General features: G+C 42.2%; 1 protein-coding gene across 1 annotated transcript in view; it reads left to right on the forward strand.

Annotated features, from left to right (window-relative positions):
* trrap (transformation/transcription domain-associated protein) overlaps window positions 1–17,906 on the forward strand; it is a 227,597-nt gene that overhangs the window by 177,884 nt on the left and 31,807 nt on the right. Inside the window, exons 59-65 of the mRNA XM_085999960.1 lie at window positions 41–141; window positions 3,846–4,047; window positions 6,254–6,418; window positions 9,654–9,744; window positions 11,530–11,729; window positions 15,087–15,348; window positions 17,703–17,887. Of these exons, the coding sequence (XP_085856086.1) occupies window positions 41–141; window positions 3,846–4,047; window positions 6,254–6,418; window positions 9,654–9,744; window positions 11,530–11,729; window positions 15,087–15,348; window positions 17,703–17,887 (1,206 nt within the window). The remainder of the gene's footprint in view (window positions 1–40; window positions 142–3,845; window positions 4,048–6,253; window positions 6,419–9,653; window positions 9,745–11,529; window positions 11,730–15,086; window positions 15,349–17,702; window positions 17,888–17,906) is intronic.

The raw sequence follows: 17,906 nt of genomic DNA on the forward strand, positions 1-17,906 counted from the left end.
TTGTCAGACTTTTATTAATCTTCAACTTTGTTCCAAACAGGGTTTGGAAGTTATTGAATCAACAAATCTGAAGTATTTCACAAAGGAGATGACAGCTGAATTCTATGCGCTGAAAGGGATGTTCCTTGCTCAGATTAATAAGTATGTAAAAATGTGTTGCAACGCGATCTATTTGTTTTGCCATTAAGGGGGAAGATTTCCACTGTTTGCCATCTATAATGAATTTGTGAGTGTGTTTATATAAAAAAAAGTGATTTGGATTTGCTATAAATAGGTGGCGATCTTCCTCTGTCTTGTGTCCTGCTTTAACTTGTAGGTCTCTGTTTCTCTCTTGCTCTTGTTCTCCTCTCTCGAACGTGCACCTCTCATTCTGGGTAACCTTGACTGTCATTGTTTCGTTCATTACTAAAACAATTTGTGCGGGGCTTTTTAAGGGGAAGGCGGCTTCCTATTTTCCAGCCTGGGAAATGTACACAACCTCACACAATCCAGCGAGGAGAGCTTGGGCTGCAAATCCTTCCACTAATGCCAATGGTGCATCTTCCAATTTACCTAGCGAGCGATGCAGGGCAAGTCAAGGCCAGTTTTTTCCTGTGTTTCTTTTTCTTCTTTCTCTTCCCTCTCTCCCTCCCCCCAATGTAAAGCCTTCTCTTCCCTCTTCTACCCCTCCCCCCACCGTCAATGTAAAGCCTTGCATCTATAACTCTGTTTCATCTAACATTCCTGCTGGGAACTGACAAAACTCAGTCAACTGAAGCAAGCAAGCTTCATTGACCAGGAACCTCGGGCTTAAATTCCTAACCTTGCTTGGGAGTCGAGCTGTCAACTGCTTCAGCTGCTGTGCCCTGAATACATTCCTTGTTTCTATCCTCCATCCACTTCTGAATAGTCTTATGTCGTCAAGGGAAAATCACTGGTTGCCTGTCACCTTTTCCGATGTTTTTCACATTGGGTGCCCCTTGCATGTGAGAGAGGTAACTCCCATCCCCATCACTTTTCCTTTCCCCCCACATTGTATAATTCTGGTTAGCTCTTTGATGAGCAATTTATGTGACAAACACATTTATGTTTTTAAATATGGCAATCTTAAGATTATCTTTAAAATACTGCAAATGCTGGAAGTCTGACATAAAAACAGAGTGCTGGCTGACACCCAGCGGGTCAAGTAGCATCTGTGGAGGAAGGAAGGTGGGGTTAAAGTTTCTGATCGATGACCTTTCATCAGAACTTTCATCCCAGTTCTGACGAAAGGTCACCGATCTGAAACGTTAACTCTGTTTCTCTCTCCACAGATGCTGCCTGACCAGCTGAGTGTCAGCCAGCCTTCTGTTTTTAATTAAAATTATCTTTGCTTGGTTTAAAGAACTTGTATTTCTTATTTTCTACAGTGGGGAGAGTGTTCTTGAAAGCATTTTTAGCAAACTTCCCTGCTCAGTCTCAGAGTTCAGCTGATCCCAGCCTTCAACTTGATTCCCGGCACCTCGTACCGCATAGTTTCTCCCTTGACTTGTTTGGTATTCCTGGTCTAAGCTGACTAGTTTAGATAACCCCTCTGCTTGATGCACACAAACATACTTTGTACTGGCTGCTACATGATGTATGGTCTCTGTGGGAGCATGATCCATCTGTTCATCTGTCAGTTTTGTGTGGGCCTATCCTTGATTTGTAACTTTGATATGAAATCACAGTCCTGTAACCTTTAAGATCCCAGTTTTACGGCTATTTTCAGCAGTGCTGAGCCTCCATGGCGGTGCATCAATGAACATCCATTCACCCTCGCAGTAAGGTACTAAAACCCGACACATCATGCACCTTGTTTGTTCCTTCGACTTTATTTTTCCAAGTGTTATTAGCTTGCCTGGCAAAACGCAGACAAAATGTTCCGAGGGGAAATTGGTCAACTTATGAAGATTAAGTGCTACATTCTTTTTTTAAATATTTCTGTGATGCATGTTGTTTTCATGCTGCTACTGATTTATTTCTGCAAATTTACCTGCCTACAGCTTTCTAGCATGTGACCCTCTTCCTTCTTACACCAATGAAAGCGATTGTTTATTGACTGTGTCTGTTACAGTTTTGCTGCCAAACAGACTTTTGTGCCATTATTCGGAGGTTCATAACTAAAACTGTGTTTGACAAATATTTCAGATCGCATTTTACTCACTTTTAAGCAAATGACCTTTCTACAAAGAGAGCCAATTAAATGTTGCAGTGCACACTGCGATCCATTGCAGCAATAAATTTGATAGGCATTTTGCAGCGTTACAGCTTTTGATTAATAATCCAGCAGTAATAATATTTCACTTCCTGCATAAAGCATTAACCCTTAGACGGCCAGTCAGCCCAGGGGGAAATTACTGCTTGCTTAAGCTGTGCGGTTTTGCAAATTTCCAGCCCACTTACTGTGCTGTTGAATGAAACTCTAATGCAGTATAATGCTGCTCAAATGCCAGCAGAAGTTATATTGTAATAGCCCCAAACTATAAGAAAATAAGCACTGAAAATAAAATTAAATAATAACTGCACTGTAGTCTTTTATTCCATCATTTTCTCTTTTTTTGAAAATTATTAGAATACAGGTATTTGCAGCACAGAAACAGGCCATTCAGCCCAGCAGGTTCATGCCAGTCTTTATGCTCCACATGAGCCTTTAATGTAGCAAAAATTATGTTAAGTTTATTTTTTCCTACCTAATTGATCTTTCCTGTACCTTATTTTTCAGCGATGTGCTAAATAAGGTGTTAGAGCTAGAGATCATAAGAAGTTATGTACCTGGGAGTGCACATAAACTAATCAATTGCCTCTTGGCATTTGAGCTCCTGTGTGCTTGAAATCCCTATATTGCATGCTCCTTTACTATTCAAATGTAGCTTATTGGACACCTTGAGTTTTCTCAACAGCTGAATTCAGCGTAACTTGTTTGCCAGAAAAATGGCATGCTCATTTGAGAGAATTTATGCAGCACTTATGGAAAAAGTACCCAGTATGCCATGTACTTAATGGGTCTTGCTGTAGTAGAATTTAAACTAACGATTATTTGTGTTCTAGTGCTATTATTACTTAATGGCCTGGATTTTGTGTTTCTGAGCACTCGTAGATTGATTGAATAGTGCGTCACAATCTGTGTTATGAGGTTATTTAACGTGTGTGAAAGACAACCATAAGTCACTGACTTGTGCATTGTAGCCCTTTTGAGAGCCATGAGCGCTATCCACAGCACACTGTCAGTGATATATCTCAGCACAGAAGATGGCTTCCAGTATTCTTTGTAATCAGCAAATGGAAATGTGTAATTGGGAAACATTCTTTACTTGAATCAGAATTATGCAAATAGATACATGGCTATATGACAGTGAGTTGCAAGGCAATAATTTAGTCGAGTGGTGGTATGTAATGTCATAAACTCTGAGCGCAGAACTGACAGAGTTAATGAATATCAGAAATCTAATATAATGGGGAGGTAGTTTGCTACATTAAAGAAAGGAAGAAAGAAAGACTTGCATTTCTATAGCGCCTTCCACAACTTCAGGATGTTCCAAAGTGCTTTACAGCAAATGAAGTACTTTTGAAGTGTAGTCACTGTGGTAATGTAGGAAACACGGCAGCCAGCTTGTGCACAAAAAGCTCCCACAAACAGCAATGTGATAATGACCAGATAATCTGTTTTTTTTTTTTTTTAAGTGATATTGGTTAAGGGATAAATATTGGCCAGGATAATGGGGAGAACTCCTCTGCTCCTCTTCTAAATAGTGCAATGGGATTAGAATTCCATGCTTGGATCAGGATCGATTTCTTTGAACTGATATTTTGCATGCATTTATTTGTCTTTTTACTTTGTTGTGTAGATCTGAGGAAGCAAACAAAGCATTTTCCGCAGCTGTCCAGATGCACGATGTGCTGGTGAAAGCCTGGGCAATGTGGGGGGACTATCTGGAGAACATCTTTGTCAAAGAAAGACAGCTTCACCTTGGAGTATCGGCCATCACCTGCTACCTGCACGCATGTCGCCACCAGAATGAGAGCAAGTCGAGGAAGTATCTGGCCAAGGTGAGGACTGCTGTGCGGAGGCAAGTGTTCAGTGAAACCCTTGAGAATGGCGACATTAAACTTAATGCACATGAAACAGTAAATCACACCTTCTGACCATGTTACGTGACCCAGCTGGAATATTGTGTCCAATTCCGGGCACCACACTTTAGGTAGGACGTGAAGGCTTTAGCGAGCGTACAGAAGAGATTTACTAGGATGGTTCCAGGGATGAGAGATTATAGTTATGTGGATAGACTGGAGAAGCTGGGGTTGTTCTCCTTGGAGCAGTGAAGGCCAAGAGAGGATTTCATAGAGGTGTATAAAATCATGAGGGATTTAGGTAGAGTAACTAAAGAGAAACTGTTTCCAGTGGATGAAGGGTCAATAACCAGAGGGCACAGATTTAAGGTGATTTGAAAAAGAACCAGAGGTGACACGAGGAAAAACCTTTTTGCGCAACGAGTCGTTAGGATTTGGAATGCACTACAGATTCAGTAGTAGCCTTCAAAAGGGAATTGGATAAATACTTGAAGGAGAAAAAATTGTAGGGATATGGGGAAAGAGCAGGGGAGTGGGACTAACTGGATTGCTCTTCGAAAGAATCGGCGCAGACTCGATGAACCGAATGGCCTCCTGTGCTGTACTATTCTATGGATTCTATCTTGACAATACTCCTGTTAAAGAGGTGTTTGTACTTATAGTTGGGATTAAATCTGTAATGTTAACTGAATTTCTTGGTGCACTTAAGAGTTTTACCTGACAAATTTTGTTTATGCCTGTTTTTCACCTCTGCATGGGAATCTCTTCCAGGCTGATTCAGCCATTAAGCTTTAATATAAAGTATTAAAGTTCAAATTACCAGTTAAAATTCTCCTGCTATACATTACCCTGGTGTTGTGAGAATTCCAGATTTCATTTCTTGATGTATGTGTTATTTAGCTGCATGCTGCAAACGATTTGACACATTGGATTTTATTTTCTATACAAGAATATCATGCAAAGTTTATTCTATTTGAGTAACCACCTTGGGCTTGCATGGTATAGATACCAAATTGTTATGTGCCATTTTATAGTAACATAAAAAAATTGCACAGCAGCATGGACTTTTAGCAACTCACTTGACCTTGCCTTGCCATAAACTCTCATTTTGCACTTGGATTTAGCATTTATTGTAAAACCTGTTGTAAACAATGCCCTTTCTTTATTGGTAAACAGCTGTTCATGAATTTAATCATGATGACTACATTAAGATATGAAATTATGTAACTTGAGTTTAATTTTTGTTTACATAATTTCCTAATGTACTTTGGCAGAAATAAATTCTTGAGTTTTGTGGTGAAAAGTCTGTTCCACTTCAAAAATGAATAATGCAGTGGGCTCAATTGCCACGGAAAGATTGTGAGATTGGATTTTTCATATAAATTGTGAGGGTTAACAAATCTTCCAGTTATCTAACTTTCTACCATGTTTGACCCATGATCGTGAGAAGGCTCAACACCACCTTCTCGAGGGCAACTAGGGATGGGCAACAAATGCCGGCCTTGCTGGTGATGCCCACATCTGGAGAATGAATTTTTTAAAATTGTAATTGGCAAGCAGGTTCACGTGACTTGAACCATCGTTCCAGCCCGTCCTGCCATTGGATGGTGCTCCTTTGACCCGCCCCAAGAATCAAAAATGTGTGGTTTGGGGGACCGGACGCTCTGCATACGCTGCATACTGGGTAGCACAGTGCGACACTTTGACATTGTGAGCTGACTTTTTCGTGAGGGCATAACTCTGAGGTAGGAAAGTGTTAATAACATAAGAAATAGGAGCAGGAGTAGGCCATACAGCCCCTCGAGTCTGCTCCGCCATTCAGTAAGATCATGGTGATCTTCTACATCAACTCTACTTTCCCGCTCTATCGCCATATCCCTTGATTCCTTTTATATCCAAAAATCTATCGATCTCAGTCTTGAATATACTCAATGACTCCACATCCGCAGCTCTTTGGGGTAGAGAATTCCAAAGATTCACAACCCTCTGAGTGAAGGAATTTCTCCTCATCTCTGTCCTACATGGCCGACCCCTTATCCTGAAACTTTGGCCCCTAGCTCTAGACTCTCCAGCCAGGGTAAGCGTCCTCCCTGCATCTACCTGTCAAGCCCTCTTAAGAAATTTATACGTTTCAATGAGATTACCTCTCATTCTTCTAAACTCCAGTTTTGCCTGCGTTTCCCAGGTCCTTTGGCTACTAAGTTTTGATGATGAAAAGAACACGCTTGCAGACGCAGTGGACAAGTACTGCATTGGCGTGCCACCCATCCAATGGCTGGCCTGGATTCCTCAACTCTTGACATGCTTGGTTGGCTCGGAGGGAAAACTACTTCTTAACCTGATCAGTCAAGTACGTATGCGTTTGTAAAAGTTAACACTGAGCTTTGGGTTATCATGAATGAATGAGGACCTACCTAGGTACGGTAGCATAGTGGTTATGCTTGACTAATGATCTGGAGACATGAGTTCAAATCCCAGCATAGCAGCTGGGGAATTTAAATTCAGTTAATTAAATAAATCTGGATTAAAAGCTAGTATCAGTAATGGTGACCAGGTAACTATCAGATTGTCGTAAAAACCCATCTGGTTCACTAATGTCCTTTAGGGAAAGAAATCTGCCTATATGTGATTCCAGATCCATGTGGTTGACTCTTAACCGCCCTGTGACATGGTCCAGTAAGCCACTAAGTTGTATAAAGCGGCTCACCACCACCTTCTCGAAGGCATTTCGGGATGGGCAATAAATGCTGGCCAGCGACGCCCACATCCAATGAATTAAAAAAAAACTTCTAACTCACAGATTAGGGTATTATCAAACTTTCCTCATTCATCGAATAAATTCACTCTTCCATATTGAATGTATCCATATAAACCACTTAACACCAGAATTTGATTAATGTGAAGGGCCAATTCTGCACAAATCTGCACTATGTATAATGCAACATTATATGTACAAGTATTTTAATATTACAAAATTTACTGTTCAATTTGTCAAAAGAATCTAGCATTTTGGAATCACAGTTGCTCCTACAGTAGTCTATTAATCCTCTGACATTTCTATTACATATTTATGTCCCGAACACAATTGGGAAACTTATTCCTGGGAAAGATTTAAGTATATTCCCAGAATAGGTTCTTTACAATGACACACTTTGCATAACTAAGCTGCAAGTTACTGAAACTGTAGATTATAGAAAAATAGATTCCGAGTTTATGCCTTTCCACTTTCCTGTTAAATGACTTTTGATCCTTCAGTGCGTTAATGAAGGATAGTAAGGTTATGGAATAGGAGTGTTAGAAAGTGGGTAACAGAAAAAGCAGGTGTCTGAACTATTGAATTTGTGTTAAATTGGCGAGGTGGGAGATATATTTATCATATTGTTGCATAGACTAGGCTTGTATTCTCTTGCGTATAGAAGATTAAGGGGTGATCTAATCGAGGTGTTGAAGATGATTAAAGGATTCAATAGGGTGGATAGAGCGAAACTATTTCCTCTGGTGAGGGCATCCAGAAGTGGGCATAACCTTAAAATTAGAGCCGGCCGTTCAGGGGTGATGTCAGGAAGCACTTCTATCAAGACTAGTCAGCATTTCATTAGCAACTGCGAATCCTCAGCTTGTTGCAGGCTATATCTTTTTACATTAAGTGGCTATTTCTCACTTTGGTTGCTGCGTTCACAGTGTATAAGATTACACTAATAGGCAATGCCAGCATGTAGTGTTGGGTCTATTGGGAATTGTGGCCTAATTTAAAGACTGGTTGATGTCATTATGCACATACTAAATTGTGCAGAAATATGATAGCTGGCTTTCACCAATTAATCGCTGATCAAACATTAAAGCAGTTTTAGCTGTTTTGTAATGCTATTATCGAAGGCATAAATTTAACTTGGAAGGTACAGAGTAATGAAACACACTTCACTGAAATTGTTGATGATGCATACAATTTCAGTAACAGTATGATAATTTGCAAATGGTGTACAGTTAGTAACATAGTAAAGAACAGGATAACAAAAGACTATACTGTCCACCTGACCAGCCCCCAAAATTAATACTGCTCAATCGCTCACTCCCTCAAACATCTATCCAATTCCCTCTCCAATTCCACACACTCTACCTGCCTGGGTAGTCATCTATAGCTAGTCAGTTATTAGCACAAAGATTTGTCCATAAATAAACCTACAATAGTGTCAGCTGTAGTTCAGTTGTAGCACACTCGCCTCTGAGTCAAAAGGTTGTGGGTTCAAGTCCCACTCCAGGGACTTGAGCACAAAAATCCAGGCTGACACTCCCAGTGCAGTACTAAGGGAGTGCTGCACTGTCGGAGGTGCCGTCTTTTGGATGAGACATTAAACCGAGGCCCCGTCTGCCCCCTCAGGTGAGCGTAAAAGATCCCATGACACCATTTCAATGAAGAACACAATTAAGATCACAAAAAAAGAGATTACCTGGTCATTATCACATTGCTGTTTGTGGGACCTTGCTGTGCGCTGCCGTGTTTCCTACATTACAACAATGACTACATTTCAAAAGTACTTAATTGGCTGTAAAGTACTTTGGGACATCCTGAGATCATGAAAGGCGCTATAGAAATGCAAGTCTGTCTGTCTTTCTTTGAAACTCTGTTTACATCACAAAAAGTTTTTGTTAGTAACTCCATCCAGTCTTACTTTGTATTAAAGCTCTAACTGGACAGGAAGTGGAATTGTTAAGCTAGGGTATGGTCATGCTTTTGTTGCCAACTTTTGCCAATTTAACTGCAACAAATGTTATCTCTGCACATTCCTCATTTGACAGTGCAGGATCTGAAGCACAATAGCTACAATAAATGCTAAGTAGCTCCTTGTGTTTTTTATTGCTTGGTTGTTAGTGGTCTTTTCAGGCTCATTGTTTTCTATCCGCTTATAGAAGATGATGATATATCACTTATTGGGTGCCTGTCTGTATTGGCTGTGAATTGCAAAGTGTGTCTCTAACACGGCAAATTGACTTAGTTGGCAGCACCTTTGCTGCTGAGTCAGGAGATTATGGGTTCAGACTTGGTACATGATCTTGGCTGACGTTTCCAGTGCAGTATTGAGGCAACACTGCATTGTTAGAGGTGTCGTTGCTCAGCCTAAGGCCCAAGCTGCCTTGCTCGTTTGGATTTCAAAGATCCATGACACTGCTTGAAGAGCAAGGGGATCTCCCGATGTCCTGACCACCATTCCTCGTTCAACCAACGCTACCTATCGACAACCATGCTTGGAAGGATCAGATTTTTGGGCCTGTTGTAGACTAATTGATGGAGATTGATTGCTATAATTAGTCAACAACCCCATTGTACCATGTGACTACCAAGATGGTAGAAGGCGAACGAGATGGACTTTGGTCTTTTTTTGTCTAGCAATATTTGTGTTCCTATTTAGCTGATCATTGCATTTTAGGATCATGCTGTGTGCAGAATGCTTTTGCCTACATCACTGCGCTTCAGTGCAATTTAATTGTTTGCGAATCACTTTGAGACATTGCCAAGGTAGATAAAAAGGTGCTATTTTGGACACAACTCTTGTTTTAATGCCTGTATTTTGGTGGGTTTTTTTAAGGTTGGAAGAGTGTATCCCCAGGCTGTCTATTTCCCAATCAGGACACTGTATTTGACCCTGAAGATTGAGCAGCGGGAACGCTACAAAAGTGGTAAGGCTTTGGCTGGTGTGGACGTGACCTGCTTTAATCTAGTTCCCAAGCCAGCTGGTGTAGGAACAGGGGTTATTGCAGCATTGGACATTCTGGGTAGGGGTCCTTGGGACCATATTCCCCTAGAGACAGTGTTGCTATGGGCTAGGGGTGAACTGCAAGTGAAGGTCACAGCATCAGCAGTTCCACTGTCTCTACTTTGGGCCACAGAATGCTCACAATCCTTCTTCCTATCAGGATCTGTCAATTCTCTCTTCACTTTACATCCTTTTTAAAACTCGACGCAGTAACTCCATTTTCTGTATTTGGCTATGAAAAGTATATTTTAACTGCACTTTTGATCTATCTAATCATATAATATATATTCCCCTTAGTGTAGATGTTCATGCCAATGCTGGGTTTCGTGTCAAAGCTCTCGTCTTGTCTTGTATTAATACAAGGACTTGATAATAAATGACATTCATCTCAGGAAATGTTTGTAACAGACTGTGGTGCCCCGTTAAAGATTATTTGCCCAGTTTCCAACATAGTTACAGAAGCTTTTTGTCTTCATGATAAGTAATCAGAGGAAGATATACCCAGCTGCCAATGTGATTAGGGCTCAGTTAGTTCCTACCGTGATATTTTCAATGTTTCATACATTGGTACCGCATTACCTGCTATTGGATATTTACAAAACTGAGAAAATTATTGTCGATCATCAAATTTCCTTGTAACTATTGGGTTATTTGTCCCATCAGTGAAACTTGTGTAGTGACGTTAAATTAGAATTTTTAATGGTTTGATTTTTTATTTAGATGGGTCTTTGACGGCTGCATTCTCTTTTAAAGTATATATTTTGTACAATAGCAAAATATTCCAGCGAGTACAACAAACTCCTCCATTACACAGGCGGAGGTTTTGGTCAAGGAGAAGGGTCTTTTGAAGGCAGGGAGGGAGGTGACAAAGTAATGAGAAAGGATGACCTATCATACGGAGCATGCTACTTTAAGTACACTAAAGGGAATCAGAACCAAAACTTTCATGGTTTTATTTTAATGTGGGTTTGCAGCAAGCATTCAAAAGGTTAATAAATTACATTTTGTTTTTGGTTTAAATATTAAAACTGAACAATTTGCAGTTTTATCTGAGGTAGAGATTAAAAAAAAACAGTTCCTCACACACCAAAAATATAAGATGTGCAGTCCCCTTTTATCTTGTAAAGATTAATTTATTAAGTGACCACAGCTTTGTACAAGCTGGATTACGAATATAAAGATGCCTTTTAATAATTCCTTTGTATAGGCAGCAGTGCCCTTTTATCTCCCAGGCATTGTGGCTATTAGGAATGAAGCTAGTTGGAGGCTCTCGAGCTAATGGAGAAATGTAGGTCAGTAAATCAGAAAGAAGGCTTTTCTGAGAGGAGGGGGATGATGCTCGCTCTGGAAGCACTTAGATGGCACCAATGTGAAGTCTATTGATAAGTATCCTAAATGCTTTGGTGGGGGGGGGGGGGGGGGGAAATGTAAATTCCAGTGAATAATGCACACCTAACTGGGTTTATATAGCTAATAAAAAAAATTATTTATGTGTGTCTGTGATAATAAGTATGTGTATGTGTGATAAATCTATATTTATATCTTGCATTATGATATTTTACCAGTACTGTATAAGTTTGTATTTTCGGGATAACTGGAGGTATAACACAAACTGGGGAAACAGTGTTCTGGATTCGGCAGTGGTTGCAACAGCTGTTCTGAAGCGTAACAGAAGCTTAACTGAGGGCCACATTTCTCTCTGTTGCAGACTCAGGACAGCAGCAGCCGGGTTCAGTTGGCACTCAGTCTCACTCTGCCTCCGACCCCGGGCCGATACGGGCCACCGCACCCATGTGGCGCTGCAGCCGGATAATGCACATGCAGCGGGAGCTTCACCCGACCCTGCTCTCGTCCCTGGAGGGCATTGTGGATCAAATGGTGTGGTTCCGTGAAAACTGGCATGAGGAGGTTTGTCCTTCCTTTCTTCCCCTTTCTTTCTTTCTTCTCTTCTTTACGCTTCTTCTCTTTCTTTCCTTTTCCTTCTTTCCCTTTCTTCTCGCGAGCCTGATCTGTCTTGACTTTTTTTGAGAAATGCCTTGAAGATAATATTTTATATTCATTAGGATTAAAGTTAAAATGCAGCTGCTCTTCAGTGTGATATGTTTAAGCTTGCTTTGCATTTACACGGTTAAATGTTTGTACAAAGGTGCATCTCGAGAGGCACTGGGTATTTGTTTGAAGAAGTCAGGATTTCTTTTAATTGGTGATGAAGCTTGGTTAGTCTTTAACTCCTCCTTTTGGCTATATTTCTATCCCCCGCCCCTCCCATTTTATCCCACCTTGTGCCAAAATCCCTGCCCTATCTAGGGGTGGGCAGGTGTCATGTTCTGTCCGTAATGCAATGCAACTGGCAACTTGGGTATGGATGAAGGTGACATGAGTTGACCCAACCTCAAAACTAGGTGAAGGCGCTTGACAAATTTGCAAACCGTTGGCAAGGTCAGATTTTGAAAAAATGGCTGGATAATCTTTCGTTCCTATGCCGACCCCAGCCTTCAGGATGCTGGTTACTTCACGGTAACTGTGGGCTTTGGCCTGAAACTGGGCCCCACAATGACCTAATTTATATGTGCTTGGCATAAGAGTGCTGATCCAAGTGGCATTAAATAAACAAGGATCATGTGCCTTTCTAGAAGGATGAAGTTGCTCAGAAATATCTGCAGTAATTACCAGAATGAGCAATGCAATTGAAGAAGTGGTTTTACTAGAAGCTTGGAATGGGGGAAGCTGTCCCTCACTGATAAGACCAGTATATCTGCATGAGCTGGCCTTTCTGTTGTAGCTTTAAAAAAAATGTTCTGCTTGGCACCTTGCCTCAAGTCCAATTGTCCCACCCCTTCCCCATCTATCCCCTCTTCCCTTCAGGGACCAGCCACTCGCTTCCTGTTGGAGGGCAGCAGATGCAGATGTGCGCGCAAAATGTTTGTGTCTATAAAAGCACTCAGTCAAACCGTAACACCGCTCAATCTCTACCTCAAACTCTTGTAGCGAATCTTAGATATTACACAATGGAACTTTTTATCGGTATTCCAATTATTCTCCTTGTTTGATTATCTGCCAGAATTTATGTGGGACAAAGCCTTGCACAAGATGTCACCTCGTTGCACATCCCATTATAGTTCCATTGCGTCTCCTTTTGTTAGTGAATATAAAACGAAATAATCTTTTTCTTATCTGCACTGTGCTTCTCTTCATTCCCATGCTTAGGGTATTGATTGTAAGCCAAATATTGGGAAACGTTGATTATCCACAGTTTTGGTTATCCACCAGAGTACAGCAAATAACGGAAATTCCACTGCAATATCACACTGCCCGTTTATAGAGTGAAGTGTCAGTTTAGTGCTATTAGTGCATTCGATGCACTTCACTGCAGCCTGGCAGGCGTGCATTTCCCCTCTTCCTTTTCCCACCCCCTCCTCACTGTTCTAAGACTTGACTGAGGAATAAATTGAGCACGGGCAAAGTTGTTTTCTGCCAAAGTGGGCAACAATTGCACAGCAAGCCACCCTCTGCCAATTATAAATGTCACAGAGAAATGCATTTAAAAAGCACCTTTCATGACCTCAAGGCGTCCCAAACGCTTTACAGCCAATTAAGTACTTTTGAAGTGTAGTCACACTTGTAATGTAGGAAATGCGGCAGCCAGATTGCGCACAGCAAGCTCCCACAAACAGCAATGAAATTATGGCCAGATAATCTGTTTTTTAGTGATGTTGGTTGAGGGATAAATATTGACCAGGACACCAGGGAGAACTGCCCTGCTCATCTTCGAAATAGTGTCGTGGGATCTTTTACGTCCACCGGAGAGGGTAGACGGGGGGGCGTCAGTTTAACTGAAAGACGGCACCTCTGACAGTGCAGCACTCCCTCAGTACTGGACTGGAGTGTCAGCTTAGATTTTGTGCTCCAGTCTCTGGAGTGGGACCATCAAGAAGGCATGTTCAAAGTCTAGGGATAAGTTGGACCCATCAATCTATTGGGAATGCTACACCTCTTGGGTAGAATTTCAGAAAATGTACTTTGACAATTGACATAGTGATTCTCTTGCCTTGATAACATTTTTAAGCTTTACTACTTAATCTGTTTTATTTCACTGCAGAATCTTTTGAGTACTGAAATATCTAGCTGTCTTGTCAAAATGACATTTTCAGTATGCTAATCAACTATACTCTTGGAAAAGCAGACATTTCTATTGAGCACCTAATGCTTCCGTCAGTGCCAACAGGCTACATAATAGTTCAATCAGGCAGTGAAACCCTCACTCAGTGTCCTAACTAGTCTGCAGAGCTCCTAGAATGTGAATTGAAAAACATGTTGAATGCACTTCATTATATATGTAGCCCAGCAAGCATATTGCTTGAATAGTTGTATCAAGACCTATTTGGAAAAAAGAAAGACTTACATTTGTATAGCGTCTTTCACGACCTCGGGTTGTCCCAAAGCGCTTTACAATCAATGAAGTACTTTTGAAGTAAAGCCTCAGTTGTAATGTAGGGAAATGCGGCGGCCAATTTGCACATAACAAGGTCACAGAATCACAGAATCCCCACAGTGCAGATAGAGGCCATTTCGGCCCATCGAGCCTGCACCGACACATATCCCACCCTATCCCCGTAACCCCACGTATTTAATCCCCTAACACTAAGGGTCAATTTATCATAGCCAAATCAACCTAACCCGCACATCTTTGGACTGTGGGAGGAAACCGGAGCACCCGGAGGAAACCCACGCAGACACAGGGAGAATGTGCAAACTCCACACAGACAGTCGCCCGAGGCCAGATTTGAACCCGGGTCCCTGGCGCTGTGAGGCAACAGTGCTAACCACTATGCCACCGTGCCCCACAAACAGCAATGAGATAAAGACCATCTTTTTGTTTAGTGGTGTTGGTTGAGGGATAAATATTGGCCGGGACACTGGGGAGAACTCTACTTCGAAATAGTACTGCGGGATCTTTTACATCCACCTGAGAGGGCAAACAAGGCTCGGTTTAGCTTTTCATCTGAAAGACAGCACCTCCAACAGCACAGCACTACCTCAGTGCTGCACTGGGAGTGTCAGCCTCAATTACGGTTCTTTTTTATTCGTTCTTGGGATGTGGGTGTCACTGGCAAGGCCAGCATTAATTGCCCATCCCTAATTGCCCTTAAAAGTCTCTGGCGTGGGGCTTGAACACACAACCTTCTGACTCAGAGGTGAGAGTATTGAGGAAAGTTCTTGCTGTGCATTCTGCCGTAATATCTAAATGTATTTTTTGGTACCTAGGTGCTGAGACAACTACAGCAAGGACTGGCGAAGTGCTACTCCGTGGCTTTTGAGAAGAGCGGAGCTGTGTCTGATGCCAAAATCACACCTCACACTTTAAACTTTGTCAAGAAGCTCGTGAGCACTTTCGGAGTTGGCCTCGAAAACGTTTCCAATGTATCCACCATGTTCTCGAGCGCGGCCTCCGAGTCCCTGGCGAGGAGGGCTCAGGCCACAGCGCAAGACCCGGTCTTCCAGAAGCTCAAAGGACAATTTACAACAGGTGAGTAAACACATTCGTTTGCAACATCATCGGTCAGTTTAAACGCTGGATTTGGCAGAGCAGTTGCCTACCTGGAGGGCAGGTGGTATCTTTCTAAAGAGTAACATATGACAGCGTTCCTAGTTTGTAGGTGTAGCGAACGTGATGGCTTCACAATGTTGAACTTTATTTAAGAATCTCCCCCAATCGCCCAGCAACTGCACGGTCTTGCCCCTCACTATCTCTGTAACCTCCTCCAGCACTACAACCCTCAGATCTGTGTTCCTCCAATTCTTGCCTCTTGTTGCATCCCTGATTTTCGTTGCCCCATAATTGGCGGCCGTGCCTTCAGCTGCCTAGCCCCTAAAGCTCTCCACATCGTTACCTCTCTCTCATTTAAGACGCTGCTTAAGCCCTACCCACCTGTCCTAATATCTCCTTATGTGGCTTGGTGTCAAATTTTGTCTGCTTACGCTCCTGTGAAGCGCCTTGGGAAGTTTTACTACGTTAAAGGCGCTATATAAATACAAGTTGTTTATCCATTGACTAGCTGTGCAGTTCAGATGAGACGCTCCTGTGTTCAGTCTCCAGCCTGTGCTGAGCCAGCTCATCCCAGTCAGGGCAGTGCCAATGGCGCTTCTATTGGCCTCACTATGCTTGCGTTAGGGAGGAGAAAATGGGCTGTGGTTCTCACTGACGGTCGCTCTCCAGCGACCCCTGTGGTCGTGTGCCTGTGAGGCCAGGACCCAACACGGATGCAGTGTTCCCACCTTCCGCTGACGCTCAGCGATTCGGGCCTCACGCAGGCAGACTGGCCATTTCGACATACCAGAGGCCATCTGGTGCCTGTAGGACCGAGTTCGCAAAGGCATCTGTGCCCTCAGGAGAGGAGGGCCCAAAATGGCCAAGAAATAAAATAATAAATGTAAACTTTCTTTAGTGGAAAGGAAGCTTTTATTAAAACAAATAAACTATGGCAGATAGTCTGCAGCAGTTGATGCTGTTCCCGATTTTAAAAACTAGTGACTTTTCTAAGTAAATGAGAAACTGTTCCCAATGGCTGAAGTGTCGATAACCAGAGGGCACAGATTTAGTGATTGGTAAAAGAACCAGAGGTGACATGAGGAAAACATTTTTACACAACAAATGGTTAGGATTTGGCATGCACTGCCTGATAGGATGGTGGAGACAGATTCAATAGTAGCCTTCAAAAGGGAATTAGATAAATACTTGAAGGAGAAGAAATTGCAGAGATAATGGGAAAGAGCGGGGGAGTGGGACTAACTGGATTGCTCTTCGAATGAGCCGGCGCAGACTCGATGGGCCGAATGGCGGCCTTCTGTGCTGTACTACTCTATGATTCTATGATTTTGCAAGCTGTCGGAACTAAACCTAAACAAGCTTCCTAAGAAGACAACTCTCAAGATTTATGAAAATGCTTCCTAACGATTGAAAGCATTTGGCCATGATTGTTTTTGCAGCTTTACTATTGAAGTCTTACCAGTGTTGCATGCCATAACTTAAATCAGATTACTAAAACAATGTTCTCATGATCTGCCGCTTACTGTGCGATGCAATATATACCCAAAGTTTAATGCTCATCAAGCTGACGGATGCCAGTACTAAAGATGGAATGCTTTTCCACTCTTGGCACCCATTGTCCGCATCAAGCACACCTAGTCAGATTAGGCACGATAGAGATTTACAGCACAGGAGGCTTCCATTCGGCCCATAGTGTCTATGCTGGCTGCAATCCCACTGTTCTTCTCTCTCCCCATATCCCTATATCATCCCCTCCTTCAAGCATTTATCAAATTTTCTCTTAAAGATGCAATGTACCCTCGACCATTGGTTGCGGCATAGCATTCCAGGCTCCAAGAGCTTTGTGTGAAGCAATTGTCCCTAACCTGTCTACTCACGTTTAGTGACGGTTTTAAGTTGATGAAATGGAAAGGTAGCTAGTTAGAAAAGCATGTTGCTAATTTCTAAGTGCTATATGCCAAATAAACAATGGTAATAGAGGCACTAATTACATCCAATAAGCCACTATGTTAGTTCATTGTACCTTCTCTTCCCCCCCCCCCCCCCACCACACAAGACCCACAAAAGGAATTCTGATCTAAAGTTAAGATTCCCTTGATTCAAGTCATGCTCTGAAGTCCAGCTTCATTAATTCAGTCTTGTTTTCTGAACCCTGAGACAGGGCCGTTGTTTTAAGGTGATGATTCACAGTGAAACTGCATTGCATTTCAGTCTCTGATGTTTTTTCGGATGCATCAAATTTATTTCTTCTCCTCCTGCATGTGCTGACTCGTGTTGAGTATAGTTCCATGGATGCCCTCTGTTGCCTTGCCCATTTTCATACCCTAGTCTAGACAATGTGCACTGGCATGCTCTACAGCTGTGGGCAGGCCTCCGAGCTGAGCCTGAACCTGATCTGGTCCCCATCTGGTGTTCACACACGCAAACTTTCCAGCAGGGATCACTGGATAGTGACCAAGAACAAGAGCCCTGGCAGATTCTCCACTCTTGGCTTCGGGGGACACTGAGGCCGATTCTAGTATCGATCGCCTCAGCTT

Source organism: Somniosus microcephalus, chromosome 11 (genome assembly GCF_052327205.1).
Source record: "Somniosus microcephalus isolate GS21.2 chromosome 11, FLI_Smic_1.0, whole genome shotgun sequence".
In the NCBI taxonomy this organism is placed as follows: domain Eukaryota; kingdom Metazoa; phylum Chordata; class Chondrichthyes; order Squaliformes; family Somniosidae; genus Somniosus; species Somniosus microcephalus.